The sequence below is a fragment of the Dicentrarchus labrax genome, unplaced genomic scaffold, assembly GCF_905237075.1.
Source record: "Dicentrarchus labrax unplaced genomic scaffold, dlabrax2021, whole genome shotgun sequence".
NCBI lineage: Eukaryota > Metazoa > Chordata > Actinopteri > Moronidae > Dicentrarchus > Dicentrarchus labrax.
Window position 1 is genome coordinate 24,469,256 of NW_026136713.1, and position 22,435 is coordinate 24,491,690.

Sequence of the window (22,435 nt, forward strand, 5' to 3'; positions counted from 1 at the left end):
GAGGAATCAGATCATGCATGGCGCCGTCTTCTGCAGCAGTTTGCCTGGCGAGTCCTGCGCTGCAGTGGAAGAAATGCGGCTGGAATTACAGATTCGTAGGCGAGCTTAATCTCTGAGGACACCTTTGCACATGGAAACTGCTGTAAACCCGCCACAAGAAAAACAGCTCATCGCACATTCACAGTAAATACTGCAGCAGCTTTCACAAGAATTAAAGATGAGTTGACAAAAGTTTCACAGCACATTTTTCTGCCAACACCCGAGCCTGAGCCGAGGTTTTACTCTCTGGTCCCCCTCCTCAACAAAACATCTGACCCAACTGCAAATATTGGGACTATTTTATATTTAATTTATTCAACTGATTGTAGTTTCCTTTTAATCTCCACATGAAGATCTAAATTCTCCTGGAAGCTCGTTTCTGTCAGCAACATAAAGATTAAGATGGAATCAGCCAAAATGTTGAGATAAAATAATGATGACTTTTGATCTTATAATTTTTTTTATATTAAGGTTAAATAGTAACCTTTTTTTATGTTACTAAACTTCTGTATGTGAGTATTAAGAATTATCAGGAGGTACAGCGGGTCGTCCACTGATCAGGAGGTTGGAGGTTCCATGACCCGGCTGCTTCCTGCGTCACTGTGTGAATGAGACTGTAAAAGAGCTTTAAGTGGTCAGAAGTACAGTTTATCTACTGACTAACTGTGAGTTGAATGAGAGAAAAAGTGTGTTGGATAGTGGTAAATTAAATTTATTTTGCAGCTGTTCAAAGGGAGGAAATATTTTATCCTCATGCTGCCAAATACCAAACCAGTTCCAGGTTGTATTTTATACATAAAGTGTTTAAAGTTATTGAGATTTTGGGTTTGTGAACAGGATTTTTTTATTGGGACTAAAAACACACTGAAAGCATTTCTTTTTGGGTTTGTGTCTGATTTCCATATAAAGACCCCACAGAGTGCAGCAGCAGGGGAACCATCACTGTAACGGGATCAATAAAGGCTTTCTGAATGTCGGTGGGCGATGAAGGACGTCATTCGATACGTTCTCTAACTTCTGCAGGATGAAGAACTTGTGTTGTTCATTTCAACAGCGAGTATATTCTGCATGAAATGGAGCTGAATCACATTATTCTTTCAAAGTGGAACCATATTGTGGAAGATGTGAGGGCTGACAGGGGATCAGTTATATATATGCTCAGTGACTCACAGCTCACCACCACTTCTGTGCACAAACATCTTTTTATTGTCAAGGAGATCAAAATTCTTCGCCTTCAAAAGATTTAGAAGAAGTTTTATGTAACAGGGATTACAGGAAGAAGAATCTCTGCGACTTTAGTTTGTGCCTCCAGGACCGAAAATACCAAACGTCGTTTTTAGGGATTTAATTCTCCAGAAATGTTGTGTTTAAGGACAAATCTGAAGTCTTCAGACCACTAACCTTAGTCCAATCTGACATCTGGGGGGTTTCTTTTTTATTTAAACCAACAGTGGGCAGTTTCTGCCACTAGGGGCTCTCTCACATCTAATAATAAGAAAACAATAAGTGTGATGAGGTGGTGAAGCAGCGTGGGATCATGGGAGTTGTTGTCTTCACCACCATTAGACTTACAGACTTATTGATCCCTTTGGGATGACTCCCGTAAGGAAATTGGATTTCCAGCAGCTTACAAAACACTTGTATAGAAAATAAAAGAGGTATAAAAAATAAAGTATAAGATAAACAATAAACTCTTAGCTAAATATATGAAGTAGAGATAAGAATAAAAGTAAAATAAAATTCACGGAAAATGAAATCAAATAAGATAAATGTAGATAACTGTATAGAGGATAAATATAGATAAAGATAAATATAAAGAACTGTATATGGCATTGTGTTATTATACAGTGGATAAATGACATTTAGCAGAAATTAGCAGTTAAATTAAATTATTGCACTTAAGTGGTGGATTAAGTTATTGCACAAAAAAGAAGAAGAAGAGTGTCCAGGTATGTATGAGTAGATTATCAATTGCACAGTTTCTCCCGGTTAGGATTCCTTCAGTGTTCATGGTTCAGGAGGTTTCTACCGGGAACACAGGTCATGCTAACAGACTGAGGCTAAAGCTAACAGGTCCCAGGTTATGATGCTAACAGACGGAGCTGAGCTGCTGCTAACGTTAGCTCAGCTTGTTTCTCTGATAACTTAAGATCCAGACGTCTGATGACTAAAATCCTTCATCCGCTTCAAATCCAGAGTTAAAAAGCACCAAGATCTAAACAGTGGATGGTAAACAGTCAGTGTGTGACAGCTTCTGATTATTGATCATTGGTTGAATCATCTCCATATAGAACATAGCTCTAGAGTTTATACACTGTTAACTGATTACAGATTGAATCTATAGTCGGGTTTCATATATGAGTCTCTTGTCTTTCATTTGGTTTGTTTGTGGTTGAACTCGTGTGTGGTCTCACCTTTAATAAAACTTTGATCTTGCTCAGTTTATTTGCTGTGTGCATCCACACGTTCAATGAATGAATCCGTCTGTGAGTTAATGAATTTATCTGGATTCACTTCAAACAGATTCATTAGAAGAAGACAGTTGTATGTGACAATAAACTGCACTCTTGCACATGTGGAAACATTTTATAGCCGTGTTTTCATCTCACAGCTACTTCATAAAGCCTCTGAATGAAAACCATACTGAGCTCACGGAGGCAAAGCTAAACATATCTCTAATCATAATGCGTTATCTCATTAAGAGATGTTTCTATCTTTAGCTTCGTCTTTGATATTAATGGCGTCAGACATCAGCCGGACATTTAATTAGGAGCAGTAATTTAATTTGGGTTCACTGATGACTAATGTTTTCCAAGACAAAAAAATAATATTTTTAAAATAATATTATTACATAAGAGAATAATAAATAATTAACTCTTCAGAGTATTAGGAATATTTTCTGATTAAAGTCAAAGGTTGTTGTAGATAAAATTAAATTCACTGGAACAGAAATAAATCATATAAATACGTCAGTGTAACATTCAGAGAGCCAATGGTGACAAACACTGAACGTTGTAAAATAATTAACAATCATAGTTAGAATAATTAGCTTTCCACCGCTACATCATTTATTGTTACCTTAGTTAGATCGTTTTTAGATAGATAGTATCTTGTTAGAGATAACGTTAGCAAGCAAACAAAAGTTGGTCAGATCAGCCTCGGGAGTCTGGATGGAGCTAGCTGACAGTATTTTACTACAATAGCTACCTAGTAAGCATGCAAGCTAACGTTATCCAGCTAACAGCACAATCAGACAATATGTTCCACAAGCTTAGCAGTAATGTTAGCTTTGACTTTGGACTCTGTGTTGGACTCTGTGTTGGACTCTGTGTTGTGGACTCTGTGTTGGACTCTGTGTTGTGGACTCTGTGTTGTGGACTCTGTGTTGGACTCTGTGTTGTGGACTCTGTGTTGGACTCTGTGTTGTGGACTCTGTGTTGTGGACTCTGTGTTGGACTCTGTGTTGTGGACTCTGTGTTGTGGACTCTGTGTTGGACTCTGTGTTGTGGACTCTGTGTTGGACTCTGTGTTGGACTCTGTGTTGTGGACTCTGTGTTGGACTCTGTGTTGACTCTGTGTTGTGGACTCTGTGTTGTGGACTCTGTGTTGGACTCTGTGTTGGACTCTGTGTTGTGGACTCTGTGTTGGACTCTGTTGGACTCTGTGTTGTGGACTCTGTGTTGTGGACTCTGTGTTGGACTCTGTGTTGGACTCTGTGTTGGACTCTGTGTTGTGGACTCTGTGTTGGACTCTGTGTTGGACTCTGTGTTGTGGACTCTGTGTTGTGGACTCTGTGTTGGACTCTGTGTTGTGGACTCTGTGTTGGACTCTGTGTTGTGGACTCTGTGTTGGACTCTGTGTTGGACTCTGTTGGACTCTGTTGTGGACTCTGTGTTGGACTCTGTGTTGGACTCTGTGTTGTGGACTCTGTGTTGGACTCTGTGTTGTGGACTCTGTGTTGTGGACTCTGTGTTGGACTCTGTGTTGTGGACTCTGTGTTGGACTCTGTGTTGTGGACTCTGTGTTGTGGACTCTGTGTTGGACTCTGTGTTGGACTCTGTGTTGTGGACTCTGTGTTGGACTCTGTGTTGTGGACTCTGTGTTGGACTCTGTGTTGTGGTGGGTGTCGGTCGTTTGTAGCTGTTAGCGGACTCCATTCATAAGCTAACGTTAGCTAGTGTTGCACACTGTTGACACTGTAGGGAAGCAGAGAGACAAGGCATGTGACATCTGGACGCCTCAAATAGTTTTGATTGAATTGATGAATATTGATATCTGTTTAGTTTGAACTGATATATATGTACTTGGTTTGTCTCAGGTGACGTCTGAAGCTTCTTCAGGAGCATTAAAGTCAGTAAATACTGCCACAGACAGGCAGTGCTGGCAGACAGGCAGCGTCTGGCTTCCACTCACTCATGAAGGAGTGTTTGACCCGCCGTTCACAACACCAAAACCACGACCCTCTGCTAAACATAGAGAACCTCAGACCAGATGGCACAAGTGGAAAGTGGAGCGCTTTGCTTTCGTGTTGGAGATTAGCAGCGATGCTACGCAAGCAGGGGAAGGCGTGACGAACCACTACTACCATGTTCTGGAGAGTTTCCTCCCTCCCCCGGGCTGCAGCAGGGGGTCTTTCCTTAATACAGTACAATTACACTGAGACAAAAACAGAGACGACATCAACAGAGACTGTTTTCATAATCGGCTTTTAAATGATCACATTAATCTAAGTAAAGTTTAGGTAGGTTAGAAATAACATGTTCAGGTTGAATTTAACACGAGGCTTTATTGCTTTACTGCCTCAGTGACGTCCGGGCCAGTAAAACACACTGAGAGGAGGATCAATCTGTCACAAAGTGAGAGTACAGCAACCACAGGAACCACAACTGCTGAACAACAGCAGCTCCACCAACCTGGGCCCTGACAGCGCCTTCATGTGTGACTGAAGTTGTGGTGTGTTGGGGGGGAGGAAAGGACGAGGAAGAGGGGATGTGGGAGGGAGGAACAGATAGAGTGAGTAAGTTCATCCATCTCATTATGATCCACGGCTGCTGATGACCAGCGGGTGATGTCAGCAGGAGGGCTCGAGCGGGTTTATAAAGCTTTACGAACCTCCACAGCGGAGTAAAGAGAGTCTCCAGGAAACCAGAGGAGCTTCTTCCCTCCAGAGGAAACTCATCGTATCACAGCAGGAAGTGCTGGTTATTATTTACATCCTCTGCACTGGATCCTTGATATTGGGACTCTGAGGGACTCTGACAGGTAAAGTCTTGTTTCATTGTTCACTTTATGTGTGTGAATATAAACTGGGGACAGACACAATTAACGCTTAAACTACTGTCCAAGATTTTACTTGGGTTGTGTTAATATAAAAAAGGAATACACAAAAGTTAAATGCTAAAAGTCTGGCAAATAGTATCTCACTGTTTGGGCTCACATTACAATTACAACTATTTTCAATTTCTATGTTAAGTTAAATGTTGTTGACAATATACAGTAAACAGTTTAAAAGTTGAATTATCAACCACATTAGATAGATACTTTATTTATCCCGAGGGAAATTCAAGTATGCAAAATAAACTGAAATACTGTATAATCTGTATAAACTAGGAGTCCCAAAAATCTGACTTTCCACATTAACAAAAAAAATTATTTAAAATAAAAGATCTATAACATGTTGTTCTTTTATTTTAAACATTTTAGAGATCTTGAGAGAGATATTCAGTCAAGCAGTAACATTTACTTACAAGGTACGGAAGAGAATGAATGCTGAGATATTAGTTTCTGCTTTTTGATCATGTGGTTACCTGTGTAAATAGCCTTCGTCATGAATGGAGCAGATGCCACGCAAGATTTGCAAAATATAAACATTTTTATCTTATTTTATCTTATTTATTGGAAAATTCATTTTCAGCTGTTCTCAGAATATAGTTTAGTCTGAGTAAATCAACAAATCTGAACATGTTAGTTTCCTGTGATAACTCATTTACCTGCAGATAAAACCAAATAAATATCATCAGAACAATTTTAAAGATTATTAATCACAAAGATTTTCTACACATGGAGGCTTTAAAATGAGCATCTGCTGTTAGCAGGGAAGCTACAACATTAGCAACCATAAAAACTATTGTTGTCATTAAACAAACACATAAAGTTATATATAAAATATACAATATAACAATATAACATTTTAGATAACTTTATTTAGGTTCACAGATCGTCTCACTCCAACTAAAACTCACACATTGGTTTCCATCCACAACAGAAGTCAGCTCTTTATTAGCTTCGTTAGCTCTTCATTAGCTTTGTTAGCTCTTTATTAGCTTCGTTAGTGTCTGTTGGTTTCACCTTCACTGACTGATAACAGACAAACTTATGAATGCTAATAAAACACATGAAGACTGTTTAGTACAAACTATTCCGAACCACTTTCTCTGCTGGCAGCGCCGCTTTAACCATAATCACATCTAATTGAGTGCAGGGACTGACGCCTTGGTGGGATCCAAGAGTGACACACCAGCAGATTATGTACACACATCTGGTGACATCTGCAAAAGTCACCCAGAGACATTCAGAGACGGCCAGAGACATTCAGAGATGGTCAGAGATGTTCAGAGACAGTCAGACGCATTCAGAGACGTTCAGAGACATTCAAAGACAGCCTGAGACGTTCAGAGATGTTCAGAGACATTCAGAGACGTTCATAGACATTCAGAGACGTTCAGAGACATTCAGAGACAGACTGCAGGCGCCTTTCCTCTGAGTACCCCCGGTTGTTTGCTGCTGGAGCTTCATGCTGAGAGGAAGATGACTTTAGCTTAATGCTCTTTATTTATTATGGTTTATTAATAACTGACCGGCTCGTTCTGATCGGATTAACAATGAAAATATTTACTGTAACTACAATGAGATTTCATCTCTTTTCTACACATTATTTTATTCTCAATACAACTTAATTCTCAGATCAGATTATTAAACTGTCAAACATTATATGTTATAACTTTCTGGACCTTTGCTGGCAGCGACTGATATCAATATGAATATTATTGTGTTTAAAACCAAAGAATGGATCCAAATGGATTTAAAACTAGTTTTTTAAATCAAACTGTCCTATAAACCTCTGTGTATGAAGCGAAGCTGCCTTCCTATAATGTGCGATGGTCACAGGGTCAGCTGGGAAGCAGAACTATGTTTGCAGAGCTTTCAGTGTACGACTGTGGAGGAAGACTGTGGTTGCACAGCGGTGGAGGAGCATGTGTTCCTGCGGTATAATGCGAGTGAGAGTGAAACAGGAGGGTGGGAGAAGGTGCTAAGAGTTTCTGACCATCCCCAAAAACAAACAAAAACCATAAAAACGTACATTCCATTAAAATGTGTCGCCGAAGAGGAGGAGGGTCGAAGGTCAGCCAGCGGTTAATATGAGAGAGAGGAAGGCCACCCCTGAGAGGAATCTCATGGTCTCTTCATCATCCCTCAATCATCCTCATCCATCACCCTGGCCAACCCCCCCCCCCACACACACACTCGTCCGGCCTCCCTTCCTCCCCCAGACAACAGCTGCTCTATAAACTGCCATCACATCACATTCAATGGAAACAACAGACCGTTAAAGTAGAAATGAGAGCACTTTAATCAGTAAAACAACTTCATTTAGTTTCTATCAAACCAAATTAAAGTGACTAAAGAACCAAACGAATTAATATTTACGAGTGAGTCAACCTACCAATAATTCTGGACCGGGATCGAACATCGGCTGCTGAGCTCGGTTGTGTCGCCCACTAACGACAGATACAGTTACCAGCAGCTAATTAGCGATTAGCTACTTTAGCTAAAGCTATCTGTCCATCAGGAAAGTAGTGCTAGCTAGCTAATGTAGCTATAAAGTAGGTCTTTGTGCAGTACTCAGTGAGGCCATAGATTGTCTCTAACAGCCCTCAGAAACACTACATTCCGGCGGCGTCAGAAGAGAGAAAGCGTTTGATTGGACGCAGCATTAGTATACGCCCCCAAGTGCAGGATGAGTCATCAAATACTTTTATTATCAGGAAACTCTAAAATACCTTTAAGAACACCTGAAAATACCTGAAACAGGAATTCCTGTCCCTGTTGGACAGAAACTGGAGGACATATAGAGACAGAGGAGATAAAAACACTGAAACATTTCTGATTGTTTTATATTTGTTCTCAATATACTTTCTGAAATATCTAGAATATTAATACATGTTCATATTTGAGTGCACTAATCTGAGCAGCCTGGATGAGACGGTATTAAGAGACACTGGAGGAACCAGATTCACAGGTTTAATGCTTCCTGTCAAATCCAAACTGACCGACATTGTAAACCTGCAACAAGAGAACAGATGTTAGTCAGCGGTCCTATCAGTGAGCTGTGTGGAGGCCTCGGGCCGGGCCGGGTTGCGGACCCGGGACCACTGATGGGGGGAGAGCGCTAACAGTACGTGCCTTTGTGAGGAGAATTGTTTTTAAAAGCAGAGGCAGGAGAGGCGGGGGGTGCGGCCTAAAGATTAAAAGCGGACATTTGTTTTGTGTATGTCGAACTCTGCCAAGACGCTGCAATTTTCTATGAATCTAAAGCAGCTTTCCTGGCTCGGACCCCACACGCTGCCCGCTGCCAGGAAAAGACTTTTTTTCTTGTACCTGTTTACACGCAGGTAGAGTAGCTTTCACATGAGAGCTTTCTTTCCAGACGAGTGCTGCACAAGGTGGGCATCGGAGGGGGGGAAAGGTAGTCCGATCACTGACACTCCTCCTTTTGTTCTGTACAATCCTTTCTGAACTTTGTGTTCCTGAACAGACTCCAACCAGAGCAGCTCATAAACTGGAAGGAACTTGACTAATTTGCAGACAAACTGGGGGAAAACTACACCCATGATTCTCCCTGGCACCGGTCATTCAGCATCAGTGTTTTTATGCACCAAACGATGAGCTGGAAGGAACAATGGATTCTGTTTATGATCCCTAATGAATGAAAAAAGGTTGGTTGCATCATCACATCCAGACTGTGTTGGCACTGGGCGTATGCAGCGAATAATGTGTTCATTGTGTGCGTTTCATGTTCGTACAGTGACCTTTACAGTGGAGCTGCTATTTCTGGGTAAAAATCAAGGATGCATCAATAGACTGAGATCATTGAGTAAATTTGAAACACAGTGAGACTCCACTCAGCAGCTGACTGTTACATACAGTAGGGAAGCCCTGGTTAATATATATAGAACAACGTCACTGCCTTCAGAAGGACCACGCCCACTTTTACCTGAAACCAGCTGGAGAACTGGAACGGATCCTAAAAGCTGCTGAGCCACGCTGTGCTAACGTTACTCTAACCGCTCTGGTTGACCCAGACATTGTTAAAGCTTCAGTCAACAGATTCATGGCTTTAGAACCGGTGGTGGTACCTTTAGATCAATCCTGGAGTCCTCGTACCAATGGAGACGCAGCCAGTACATACGCTATATATAAATATATAAATATATATAACATATCTCCTCTCAACTCTGGGAACTTCAGACATAATCAATCAGCTATTGTTTAAGCTAAGAAAGTCTTTGTGTGCTTTAAACTGGAAAAAGTGTAAGTAACATTAATCACAGTCTGTTGTTTCAGGACTCATAAATCTACAAACATGTGACATGTTGATGCCACATTTTCCCCACAAATGATTTCCACACAGATCAGTTCGGGGTCCTGGCTGACAGATAAGACCCTCTGAGTGCGAGTGGGGCTGGTTTTCTCTCAGAGATCTGGTTTTAATTGTCAGAGGCGACAGCTGGAACACATTGCTGATATTTCAACACGTGTCAGTCAGAGCAGCGAGGGGAATGGCGCTGCTGCCCGCAGTGTTTGTCTGACTTACTGTTGTCTGCTCTTTAGGACGGACGCTCCCATGTGTGGAGGTTAACTAAGGAAACTCAATGTGTGGATTTATTATCTGATTACTTCTATAACTATTCTGATGCCATGTTTTTTCTAACGAAACAGGATTTACTGATGAAAACTGACAGTTTGTGTGCTGATTCTGCTACTGCCCGTTTCTTTATATTCAATTCAATTCAATTCAGTTTTATTTGTATAGCGCCAATTCATAACAGAAGTTATGTCAGGACACTTTTCAAATAGATCAGGTCTAGACCGAACTCTTTAAAACATTATTTACAGAGACCCAACAGTACCACCATGAGCAAGACCTTGGCGACAAGGGCAAGGAAAAACTGCCTGTTAAAAGGCAGAAACCTAGGACAGATCCTCCGGCTCTAGGTGGGTGGTCGTCTGTCTCGACCAGTTGGGGTGAGAGAGAGAGAGAGAGAGAGAGAGAGAGAGAGAGAGGTGCACAGCAACAACAGTATTGGCAATGGCAATCTAGCAGGACCATGGCAGGAGGCTCCACCAGGATCGATAAGAACCTGCGAGTCATACAACCAGTGGGAGGTGTTCTTTAAATCAATAATCAATAATCAGTGTATAAACTCTAGAGCTATGTGGTTGATGTTTGTAGATTTAATGATGCTTCCTGTGCAGGTTAATTAACTTCAGGAAGAGTTGAACTGTGTTTGGAGGTTAATGGATGTAGCCGGAGAGTTTACAGGATTAGCTCTTAATCTGAACATGATCACATTAGATCACATTAGATTCCTGTAATTAATGATCTGTGTGGGAGAGCATGAGATCAGCAGCAGCAGATGGAAATTAAAGCTGATAACCATTCGTTAGCACTAAGAGCTAACGACAGCTTTACAGAGCAGCTAATGTGCATCATGAATGCTTCACATGGTCTGATGTTCACATGGTGGAGTAATAATCTGAATGTCAGAGGCTGCAGAGGACGTCACAGCTGGAGGTAGATCACGTCTATAGAACTCTATTAATTATGAACTTTATTAATTAACTATCAACTTCATGAATTAACGATTAACTTTATTAATTAACAATTTACTTTATTAATTTACTTAATTTATCCCAGATGGGGAAATTTTTTCCAGTTAGGAGCAGTTAGGGGTTCGGTCGGAGCAGTTAGGGGTTCAGTTGCTCAGAGGCACCTCAGCAGTGTCCAGGAGGAGTCGCGGGGGCGCAACAGGGGGCGCTGCACAACAACATGGACAATATGACATGCCCACTTTGGTTCCCAAGAACAACGTGATATTTTTTGGTTCCTTTTCGGGTTCAGAAGCAGTTTTTTTTTGGTTGAAGTGCTTCAAGGATTGTGAACGTACGTAAAGATGTTAGAAACTTTCAGTGTGAACACTTTCTGGTGTTTATATATAAATCTGGTTTGGTTGAGCTGCCTACAGTCTCTGTGTGGAGGTGGTTTATTGTCCTGTTTTCATGCTGCAGGTCCACACACGTCTCAACCTTTCAGGGTTCAACCTGCCAGACCTCATCACCTCCGATCAGATCTTTTGTCCGGAGGCCGAGCGTTATACCTGAGACAGACCATCTGACTGCAATGGGCGTATAAAGGCCGGCAATGGCTCAGAGCCAAAGCAGCTGTCACTGCGCGTCACACAGCTTCACGCAGGAAATCCCTCCGAGTCATAAAGTCTGATAGGAACCACACAGCAGATCATTATGTTATTTATACACTTTTACATTTAACTCATAAATAAGGATCATTCATTTAGCATTCTCCTACATTATATTTAGTAAATCAGGAAGGACTGATGAGTCAACCCAGACATTGTTATTCCATATTGTGTCCCTAAAATCTGCACAACCTCAGCTAAAAGGTTTTATAAGTCAATAAACAATGAAAAAAACTATTGAAACTGAGTCACAAAGATTGGACCTGATTTTTTAAAGACTTATGGATATAAACAAACAACAAACAAAATATAAATGTTTTTTGTTGTTTTTGAGAACTGTACAACTCACCCCTTCAAATTAACATTAATGATTAAAGTTATCTATAATTAAGGGCGTGGCCGCTTTGAGTGACAGGTGCTGTTGATTTAATTTTGCGTGTCTATGGAGGCATTGAAAGACGTATCAAATATTGTTTATTTATATTGTACCGAAGTTTATAATTCTTGAGATAACTTCTGTTATGAATTGGTGCTATACAAATAAAATTGAATTGAAATTGAATTGGTGTTGTGACAACGTTACAGTAATTTTGGTGCTAATCACTCCTCATAGATCTTCCAGCTGTGGACTCGACATATTTGTTTTTGTTTTGTTTAGATTTTTTCTTTGTTGTTGTTGTTGTTTGTTTCATCCTTTAAGCATGAATAAACTTACTGTGGCTTCAGTGAATTATTAAAGAGCAGACTGGTGATCAGTGAACGTACAGTATTTTTGGCATTAACGGACCCCCGTACTCCAGCACCTCGCTGTGTGCTGCTCGAGTGCCACCTTCCTGCCTGTTACTGTCTGACTGCTGGTGGGCTGAGACATCCTGGAGGCCCTCCTCTTTGTTCATAAGTCCTCCCCTTCCTTCGCCTCTGACCTCCTCAGGCAGCATGCAGCAGACGACCTGCAGAGGCACAGAGATCTGCAGCAGCACAGAGACCTGCAGCAGCGCAGCCTCTGTCCAACGCCGGCTGCCATCACTCTCACCTTTGACTGCAGGACACCTGGACAACTGCTGGAGCTGCATCTGGACTTAAAGGAGTTTTTAAACTGAGGAGCTAAAAACTCAAGATCTGGATGTCTTCTGGCTTTGTTCCCTTGAGGTGTCTTCACCTGGATTGTGTCTCCTGAGTGTTTGTGTCAGACTGGAACATTAAGAACTTCAAAAACAGGACATCAGTGAATATCTTTCTGTAGCTTTGTGTTTTCCTCGGTGTGGAGCGACTGCTGTGGAGAGTAAGTTTCCTGTTAAGTGCTCTGTTGGTTTGTTTGATTCCAGCTCTGTTGGGGTCGGACTGTTTCTGCTGCGTCCCGTCTGCAGGGTGTGAGGTTGAAGAGAGAAAGTTTAGAGGTGGATGATGCATTCTCCGCTCTTTGTTTCTTTACAGAAGGATGTTCTGCTCCAGGAGAGTCCTGCAGCAGTGGCTCTTCGCTCTGTTCCTGCTCTGCTCTCCGGTGCCGCACTACGGACGGCCGATCGATGCCCTCAGCAACAGAATGTGAGTTTGTATTTGAGTACTTTTAAATCTCAGGACAGCTGAAAGTGGAACAAACTCCCAGATCATCTTTTTTTCCGTTATTTGTTTCTTTTCATTTATTTCCAGCTCCCCGCCAACACGGTGGGCGAGCAGAGGCTGGAAAATGTTCCTCTGTGAGACTGTGTGGTTAGCCCTCGCCCACCTGTGTGTTTATCTAAAGCACTTCTCCTTCAGGGACTCTTTCTATCATCTATTGATCAGTATCAATAACAGCTGATCAACTGATCAATGAACCCAGTAAACACAATAACTGCAGGAAGTTTGATTATTTCCTGTGAATATTGATCAGAGATATCGATCCATTCTGTATTCTGTATTTTTATCATTTTAACTGTCACACTTAATATTCTTCTTTCTGACAGATTCACTGATTATTCTCATTGATCTATCAGCTGATTGCTTTCTGATGCAGGACAAAGCTGTTGATCAGAGACTCAAGCTCTGTCACTGTACACTCTGATCAATAATAATAATATTAATATTAATAATAATTTACACTTTAAAAACAACAGTTTACTTTAGTTTTTGCACAAAAGTGAACCAAACACTGAGCTATAGGGCCACAGTGAGGGCCACAGTGAGGGCCACAGTGAGGGCCCCGACGCCCAGGTTGGGAACCAGCAGTCTGGAGCAGAAAGCGCTGGCAGTCAGAGGCTCGTTGCTCTTTATCTGACAGTTTGAGGGTTGTTGGTGTCTGTAGACAAACGCTGTGTGAAGTTGGGAAGTGAATAACGCTGATGTTCGATTCGGCTGCTGACCAAAACAAACCTGCTGAGGCCAAACAGAATAAATGTTCTTTAAAGTCACTGAGAGCGTTGGAAAAGTGAACCAGAGGGAAGAAGCTCTAATCTCAGTCAGATTACCTGATGAATGAAGGCTCTGAGCTGGAGGTTGGTGGCAGTAGTTGGAGGTTTGGAGCTGAAGGAGAGGTTTGAAGTGAGTGTCATGCAGCAGTTTCCACACTCGGACTGTTGAGCTTACGTCAGGGGGAAACAGAGCTGCACCCCATCAGTGATATGCACTAAATGGGGTTTTGGGACGAGGTTAATGCCACCTGAGTGGAAAGGACAACAGGAGTGTGATGAAAACCGTGAGGTAAAACTCCCACAGCAGTGGAAGCTACTGACCTCTGACCCTTCGTCATCTGCTGCCTTCCATCAGTTTTATACTGAAACAGTCAACAATCGAGCATTTTTCTAACACGAACAGCAACGATTAGTCGATTACTTCATTGGTAGATCGAACGATAAGAAAAAAATAGAAATATATATATTTTTTTATAGAAATATATATATTATAAAACAATATCAAATCACCATATTTTGTTTGGTGATTTCGATTCTCACAGATCGACTTTTGTAAACTGATGTTTGATGTTACAGGAACTTTTTTAACTGGTTTCCTAAAATTGTATTTGAAAAAATAGATATGGAATTGTAACGTATTGATTAATAACCTCTGTGTGCTCAGATACTGTGAAGTTCTTAAAATCCAGTCAACACAAGATAATCAGATTATTCAGTGATTGAATTAGTAGATTAAAAGAAAGTCAATGAACTTAAGGATTGTAAGAAAATATCAAAAATATATCGTATTGTGATATCGATCAATGCAAACGCCTATACGACTGTAAAAGATTTGATTTAAAAAATAAATTGCAAACTAAAATAAAAAAATAAAATATCTATGATTTGATTTATCGTGAAAGGTTTCATATCTGCAGATTATTTTACAGTGATGGATATTGTTCAGTAAAAATAATCTTTAAGTTGCAGCTCTGTGGATAAACACCAAAGTCTTGAGGAATTTACACATTTTTCTTCTCAACTAAAAGAATCCAAAATCCTTAAATAAAATAGTTTAAAAATGTCCAAATATGGATGAAATCCAGCAGCTGAGCAGAGAAACTGAGTTTGATTCTGACTTTGAGCCAACGTTCAGTTGTTGTTTCTCTCCTCAGATCTGTACTTTGAATAGTTTTAGGAGCTTAAAGGAGGTGAAAGTTTGTTGCACTGACCACAGTTTTCTTACTTCCAGTCAGATTAGTCATTATGTGATCCTGTTTGGGCCTCCTGATGAGAACCGCCCTGTTACAGTAACCAGGTCTGAACTAATATCAACACATGTGTTCATCATCCGTCTGGGCTGGGATCTGAGTCTGGGTATCTGAGTCTGGGTATCTGAGTCTGGATATCTAAGGCTGGGTCTCTGTGTCTGGGTATCTGAGTCTGGGTATCTGAGGCTGGGTATCTGAGGCTGGGTATCTGAGGCTGGGTATCTGAGGCTGGGCGTCTGAGGCTGGGTATCTGAGGCTGGGTGTCTGAGGCTGGAAGTGGGTATTTGAGGGTGGAAGTGGGTATCTGAGGCTGGAAGTGGGTATCTGAGGGTGGTAGTGGGTATCTGAGGGTGGGAGTGGGTAACTGAGGCTGGAAGTGGGTATCTGAGGGTGGTATTGGGTATCTGAGAGTGGGAGTGGGTATCTGAGGCTGGAAGTGGGTATCTGAGGGTAGGAGTGGGTATCTGAGGCTGGAAGTCGGTATCTGAGTGCTGATGGTGTGAGAGGAACAATTAGGATGAGGAGGAAGTTGGAGCACTGCCACCTCAGGATGTATCAGGGCCTGTTTCCTGTGAGCGTTACTAAAGGTAAAAACAGAACCAGATCAGCTTTCAAAGACAGAGGTTTTCTCTTTAGGCTGCGATTTACAGGAAATATCTGTATGCATATAAACAAAAGCTGCTCTCAGGGGTTCCTCTGTGTGCAGGAAACTATTATTATTCAGCAGAAACACACACAGAGAAACATCATGTCAGCTTTGGGTCTTTTTCTGGTTTGATGCTGTAAAACCTCCATACTGATCTGAAAGCCCTGCAGATACCACCTCTGCACAGGGAGGAGGAGCAGGGCATCATGGGAAAGCTCTGACAGCTCTAATCAGCCGCCGCTATCTGCCGTTGAAGCCGGCGTGTTTGTGTGCTCAGACACCTGAAGTGTTTGGCCGGCGTTGGCGCTCGGCAGTTCCCAGGCTTCGAGCCGTGGCCTCTGTTTGTGTAAGAGTTCAGACTCTGAGTAACGCTACACCGCAAAGCAAAGCAAAGCCTGAATCTTTGTGCTGCTCCGAGTCGGAAAGATAACAGAGTCAGGACTGATCTCTTCTGCTGCTGCTGCCTCCAGTTCTGTGTTTTTATTACGAGAGCCTTTCTCTTTGTTTTCATCATGTTTCTCTAAAACGCAACAAATTTCTATGAAGTTTGGTGTGAACTTCATCCACTGTGTCTTCTTGAGTTTTCTGTGCAGAGAGCTCCACCTTGTGGTCACTTTGTGTCAGAGCAGCAGTCAGGAGTCAGAGCGGAGGTTGATTCGGTAAACTGACTGTATTTACTGTATACTTCATATTGATCAGGATCAATAATATATCAATAACAGCAGAGAACAGCTGATAAACAGTGAACACACAGTGTCTGTATTCTGTATTTTTATCATTTTAACAATCAGACTTAATATTCTTCTTTCTGACAGATTCACTGTTTATTCTCATTGTTCTATCAGCTGATTGCTTTCTGATGCAGGATGAGGCTGAAGCTCTGGCAGTGTACATGTACTGCGGTCAATAATAATAATGATAATAACTATAATAATATAGACTGATTAATAATATTTATAATACACTGAGGTATTGGCCAACTGTACTTTTAAAGAGTTTTGCACAGATTGTGTCAGTGTGAATATTTAATGTTTGTTGTTAATGAGCCTGATTGCTTCCTGTAGCCACACTTTGGTGGGCGTGGCCGCTGATTGGGGCAGGGCTCCATATCTCAGGGGTTAGAGTGCTGGTCTTGTAAACCAGGGGTCGAGAGTTAAAATCTCGCTTGGGCCTTGAAGTCTTTTCGAAGTTCAGTCAGAGATCAATAAAGTTATTGCTTCCCAACGTTTCTCCTGACTCAGTGAGAGCAGCTTTATTATATAAAATTGAAACTTTGAGGCCCCCGTAGTGTCTTATGATGTTTCACCTGTAGGTGGCGCTGCAGGCACGCCATAGATAAGGAAGGTGTAACAGCTCGAAACTGTTAGAAATCTCAATGAGGTTTGGTGTGAAGCTGTGTTTCTTTTAGATGCTGGTTGTTCTGTAACCACCAATAAGGGCTCAGATTGTTTGCACTGTATTTTCAGGTGTTGTGGGCAGAGCCAACCAGGTGAGGTAGCTCAGGGGTTAGACCACTGGTCTTGTAAACCAGGGGTTGTGAGTTCAAATCTCTCTGTGGCCTTCTGCAGTTTTAGGAAATATGTATTATTACAGACTCTCACACATCAAAATAATGAACCTGACAGAGTGCTTGATGATATTTGATCTGTAGGTGGCGCTGCAGCAGAGTGATTAATGGGCTTTGTGGACTTGAGCTTGTTATGGTCTGACAGGATTTCTCTGAAACAGCAGCCTGGTTTTCTGTGAGGTCAGTTTGACAGAGTTCAGCTCTGTGTCATTCTCATTTCTTTAAATTTTGGCGCATTTGTGGAACCGTTTTTATCCCTCGCAGTCCAGCTGCCATGAATCTGTCAGTTAACATCCACATTAATGGAAAGTGAAGAGCCAGAGGATTTTCTTTGCTCACGAGTGCCACGATCCTATTAATGAACAATCAAAAGAAAAGAGTTATTTTCCTGTGAGCAGAGAACTGGACCTCCTCGTGCAGGGTGGAGATCTCTGGTATCAGTTTAACAACCCTGGAAACAGACTGCGGTTCCATGAATCATCTCACTGCTCCATGCTACAGGGATTAGAACAAATCTGCTGGTCCCTCATTATTTTGCTCATGCTGCCCTCTGCTGGTGAACTGAGTGAACGTCATTACAGTGAAATAAAATGAAACATTAACACAATTAAAGGATGTATGGATGGAACTTGTACAGCATCTTTCTACTCTTTCAACCACTCAATGTACACTACACGCCACACTCACCTATCTGCACACATTCATACTCTGATGTACGCTGTAGGTGCTCATCAGAAACTGAGCATTCAAACCAGCAACCTTCTGATTATTCGCTCTACCTGTACACAGCCGCCCAACAATACAATCAGTCAACTAGCAGCTCAAAAATATTGAAGTCACAACATTTCAAAAATCTTCAATGAAGTTTGGTGCAGAGGTTTTGTTGTTAATGAGACATTTACTTTATGTTTTTACACACTTTAATTAATTAAAAGTGAACTTCTTATTCTTCTTTAGGACTACTTTCTCTCTACAGAAAGTAAAAGTACTATTTGTATGTATTTAACAGCTAATTTAAAGAAATATTCTGTGATTTCTTGCAGAAAACGGTCAGTGACTCACGCTCAGCTGATGCACGACAAAGGCCGGGCGCTGCAGGACTTTAAACGTCGCATGTGGCTGCAGGAGCTTTTGGATGAAGTCCACACAGCAGAGATACGTGACCTCCCGGTGCAGACCACCGGTGGAGGCGGCAGCAGCAGCGGCGTCGGGCTGCCGGGGGTCAGCCTGGGTATCAACCTGAGCACCACCGGCAGCACCCTGCACTCCAAACCCCCCGGAGGGACCAAGAACCTCCCCATCAGCTTCAGGCTGGAGGAAGAGGAGGGCACCAACCTGCCACAGGAGACCAACAAGTCTCAGACGTACAAAGACGGCGTGCTGAAAGCGCCCGGGAAGAAGAAGAAGAAAGGGAGGTCCGGGAAGAGGCGGGAAGGAGAGAAGAGGAAGAGGAGGGCGCGTTCGTTGGGGTGGAGGATGGAGGAAGAAGTGGGAAATGGACTCCACCTGGAGTGGAGGTCTCTGCTCGGCCTGCAGAGGGCGCTGCTTTAAAACGCTGTCAGTCTCTGACAAAGGTGAGTCCATCAGAGACGTGTTTAATAAACAGTTCTGGTGGGAAATAGTGAATCTGAAGTAGTAAAATATGAAATAAGAAGTATCTTGAATCAATGTAAACTCGCTCAGGTTGATCAAACTCACAAACTTTAAGATAAAAGAAGATTTTATGGCATCGACAACCTTTGAAACTCTTGTTTTACACAGTGTAATGTTCATACAGGTCCTGTACGTTTTTCAGATTAAAATGATGATTATCAGCATTATGGACAACTACAGAGATACCTTTAGTTTAACCACCCAACCTACAGTTATGAGTTCTCATGAGTAGGATTACTGTAACTTAAATAACTTCTGTATTGAGAATTAAAACCATTAATTACAGTGTGTTTAATGCTGATGCTTCTGTACATGTTAAGACATAAAAACCAAAATAAAAGCACTGACCTGAGCTGTTTGTCTCTCTTTGTGTTTCAGAAACCTACGGACAGTTGGACTGGACTCCTAAATTCTCATGTTACAGTATTCTGTAGTCGTGATTGTTTGGAAAGAAATTGGAAAATATTTATTGTCTGTAAATATTCTAAATATAGCAGAATAAATAGCAGAATATGACAAAAAAAAACTTATTTGATGCTCTGTGAGGCAACAGATTTTAATCTTTGTGAATCCTTGCTTTTTCCTGTTTTTATTCCAAATATGTCAGATTTTTTTTGCGGTAATTTATTTTGTCTGAATGGTGTATTTATTTTGTAAATGTATCGAGGTGCTGCTGACCTTCTATATTTTTGTACCATATTGCACTTTAGATATATAAATATAAATATATATACCATTAATTTTGTTCATTGTTCATGTGGTTGATTGAAATGAAGAAAAAACGACGGTCGTCACTCTGTGTTATTTGTCAGTTTGATTTTGGACTTTTCGCTCTGTTCAGTTTTTTGTTTCTTTGCTGCTGTTTGTTCGGATGTTTTCGACTCTGATCGAAGCTGTTTGTTGTCTCACTTTTGTCTTCGACCCTCCTGCTGCCTTCAGTGTCTCTGTTTCCTGCACGGCCCGCTCTGCTTCTCAATGCCAAAGTTCATATTTGTACATAAACCAAACACGGCTCAATATTGTTGTTTTTGGCACTTGCACTGAGATAAACACCCTGTACTGAACGGATTAAACATTTGACAGTATCCTGTGTCTTTGATGTCATTTTGTCCTGTTAATTTAATTCAATTCAATTCAATTTTATTTGTATAGCGCCAATTCATAACAGAAGTTATCTCAGGACACTTTCCAAATAGAGCAGGTGTAGACCGAACTCCTTATAACATTATTTACAGAGACCCAACAGTACCACCACGAGCAAGCACTTGGCGACAAGGGCAAGGAAAAACTGCCTGTTAAAAGGCAGAAACCTAGGACAGATCCTTTGGCTCTAGGTGGCTGGTCGTCTGTCTCAACCAGTTGGGGTGAAAGAGAGAGAGAGACAGAGAGAGAGAGACAGACAGACAGATAGACAGACACACAGACAGACAGACAGACAGGTGCACAGCAACGACAGTAGCAACAACTACAGGAATAGTAGTGACTGATGATGATGAACATGACAACAGCAACGATGGGGGACAATGAGCAGTGACAACAGCAACAACAGTAACCGTAGCTATAATAACAGAAATAATATTAATAACACTAATATCAGTGATATTGGCAATTGTAGTCAAGCAGGACCATGGCAGGAGGCTCCACCAGGATCCATGAGAACCTGTGAGACGAGAAAGCACAAGAACTCTGGGGAAAAAGTGAAGTTAGTAACATGCTTTAACCCTTTAGGCGTCAGGTTTTATTTTTAAAAATACTAGATTTTGACATCTAAATTTCAGAAGGCTCTGGCTTGAAAGTGGTTTGAGATAGAGACAAAGTGTAAATGAGACAAATATTGAGAATGACCTAAAGTTTATCTAGGGAGTAGATTTCCCCATCTAATCTGCATATTATGACGTCATATGGCAACAGCCATATTGGATTATATAATTTCCATGAAATACCTGATATTTTGAAAGAGAGTTGAACTTATTTCATCAGATTCACCCCCCTCCATCTATTTGTTATGTTGTCCACATATCAAATTAACAGGTAAAAGTAAATTGTAAGCCAGCAGTCGTAAACTAGAACTATTACTACCACAAAACTCATGTAAACAGTAGGTGTTTTTTATGATTTTATGATTGTCAACTTTTTGCTTGCCATTTTCGTTTATTTCGTCTCAATAACTCCTAAATCCAGCAATACCGCTTCAACATAAATAGCGCCGTGGCACACTATTTCCTGTTTCTCACCCAACAGTTTGGACGGGACTTCCTCGAACATTTTGCATTGAAACATGACGTTTTTCTGAGCTAAGGTCTAAGTACAGGATGTCTGCCAACTAGTGGAGGGGAGTATGAACGACATACAGTGGGTACGGAAAGTATTCAGACCCCTTTAAAATTTTCACTCTTTGTTTCATTGCAGCCATTTGCTAAAATCAAAAAAGTTCATTTTATTTCTCATTAATGTACACTCAGCACCCTATCTTGACAGAAAAAAACAGAAATGTAGAAATTTCTGCAAATTTATTAAAAAAGAAAAACTGAAATATCACATGGTCATAAGTATTCAGACCCTTTGCTGTGACACTCATATTTAACTCACATGCTGTCCATTTCTTCTGATCCTCCTTGAGATGGTCCTGCTCCTTCATTGGAGTCTAGCTGTGTTTAATTAAACTGATTGGACTTGATTAGGAAAGGCCCACACCTGTCTATATAAGACCTTACAGCTCACAGTGCATGTCAGAGCAAATGAGAATCATGAGGTCGAAGGAAATGCCCAAGGAGCTCAGAGACAGAATTGTGGCAAGGCACAGATCTGGCCAAGGTTACAAAAGAATTTCTGCAGCACTCAAGGTTCCTAAGAGCACAGTGGTCTCCATAATCCTTAAATGGAAGAAGTTTGGGACGACCAGAACTCTTCCTAGACCTGGCCGTCCAGCCAAACTGAGCAATCGTGGGAGAAGAGCCTTGGTGAGAGAGGTAAAGAAGAACCGAAAGATCACTGTGGCTGAGCTCCAGAGATGCAGTAGGGAGATGGGAGAAAGGTCCACAAAGTCAACTATCACTGCAGCCCTGCACCAGTCGGGGCTTTATGGCAGAGTGGCCCGACGGAAGCCTCTCCTCAGTGCAAGACATATGAAAGCCCGCATAGAGTTTGCCAAAAAACACATGAAGGACTCCCAGACTATGAGAAATAAGATTCTCTGGTCTGATGAGACCAAGATTGAACTTTTGGCGTTAATTCTAAGCAGTATGTGTGGAGAAAACCAGGCACTGCTCATCACCTGCCCAATACAATCCCAACAGTGAAACATGGTGGTGGCAGCATCAGGCTATGGGGATGTTTTTCAGCTGCAGGGACAG

General features: G+C 41.5%; 1 protein-coding gene across 2 annotated transcripts; it reads left to right on the forward strand.

The window, feature by feature from the left end:
- Positions 1 to 5,183: 5,183 nt before the first annotated feature.
- On the forward strand, positions 5,184 to 20,167 carry pthlha (parathyroid hormone-like hormone a). 2 transcript variants are annotated; one of them, XM_051420195.1, is made up of 4 exons: positions 5,184 to 5,301; positions 13,011 to 13,121; positions 18,473 to 19,003; positions 19,461 to 20,167. In XM_051420195.1, exons 2-3 carry the CDS (start codon positions 13,015 to 13,017, stop codon positions 18,978 to 18,980), a joined length of 615 nt encoding a protein of 204 aa, XP_051276155.1. In that variant the 5' UTR covers positions 5,184 to 5,301; positions 13,011 to 13,014; the 3' UTR covers positions 18,981 to 19,003; positions 19,461 to 20,167. The 2 variants fall into 2 exon arrangements, with proteins under 2 accessions (XP_051276155.1, XP_051276153.1); XM_051420193.1 differs by lacking the exon at positions 5,184 to 5,301 and adding an exon at positions 12,515 to 12,858.
- The last annotated feature ends 2,268 nt before the right edge of the window (positions 20,168 to 22,435 follow it).

What these genes read in the sequence shown, in the direction of transcription:
- pthlha (XM_051420195.1), top strand. Translation starts at nt 13,015, where the DNA reads ATGTTCTGCTCCAGGAGAGTCCTGCAGCAGTGGCTCTTCGCTCTGTTC. An exon ending in GATGCCCTCAGCAACAGAAT is followed by an intron (nt 13,122 to 18,472) that starts GTGAGTTTGTAT and finishes GATTTCTTGCAG; the next exon opens with AAAACGGTCAGTGACTCACG.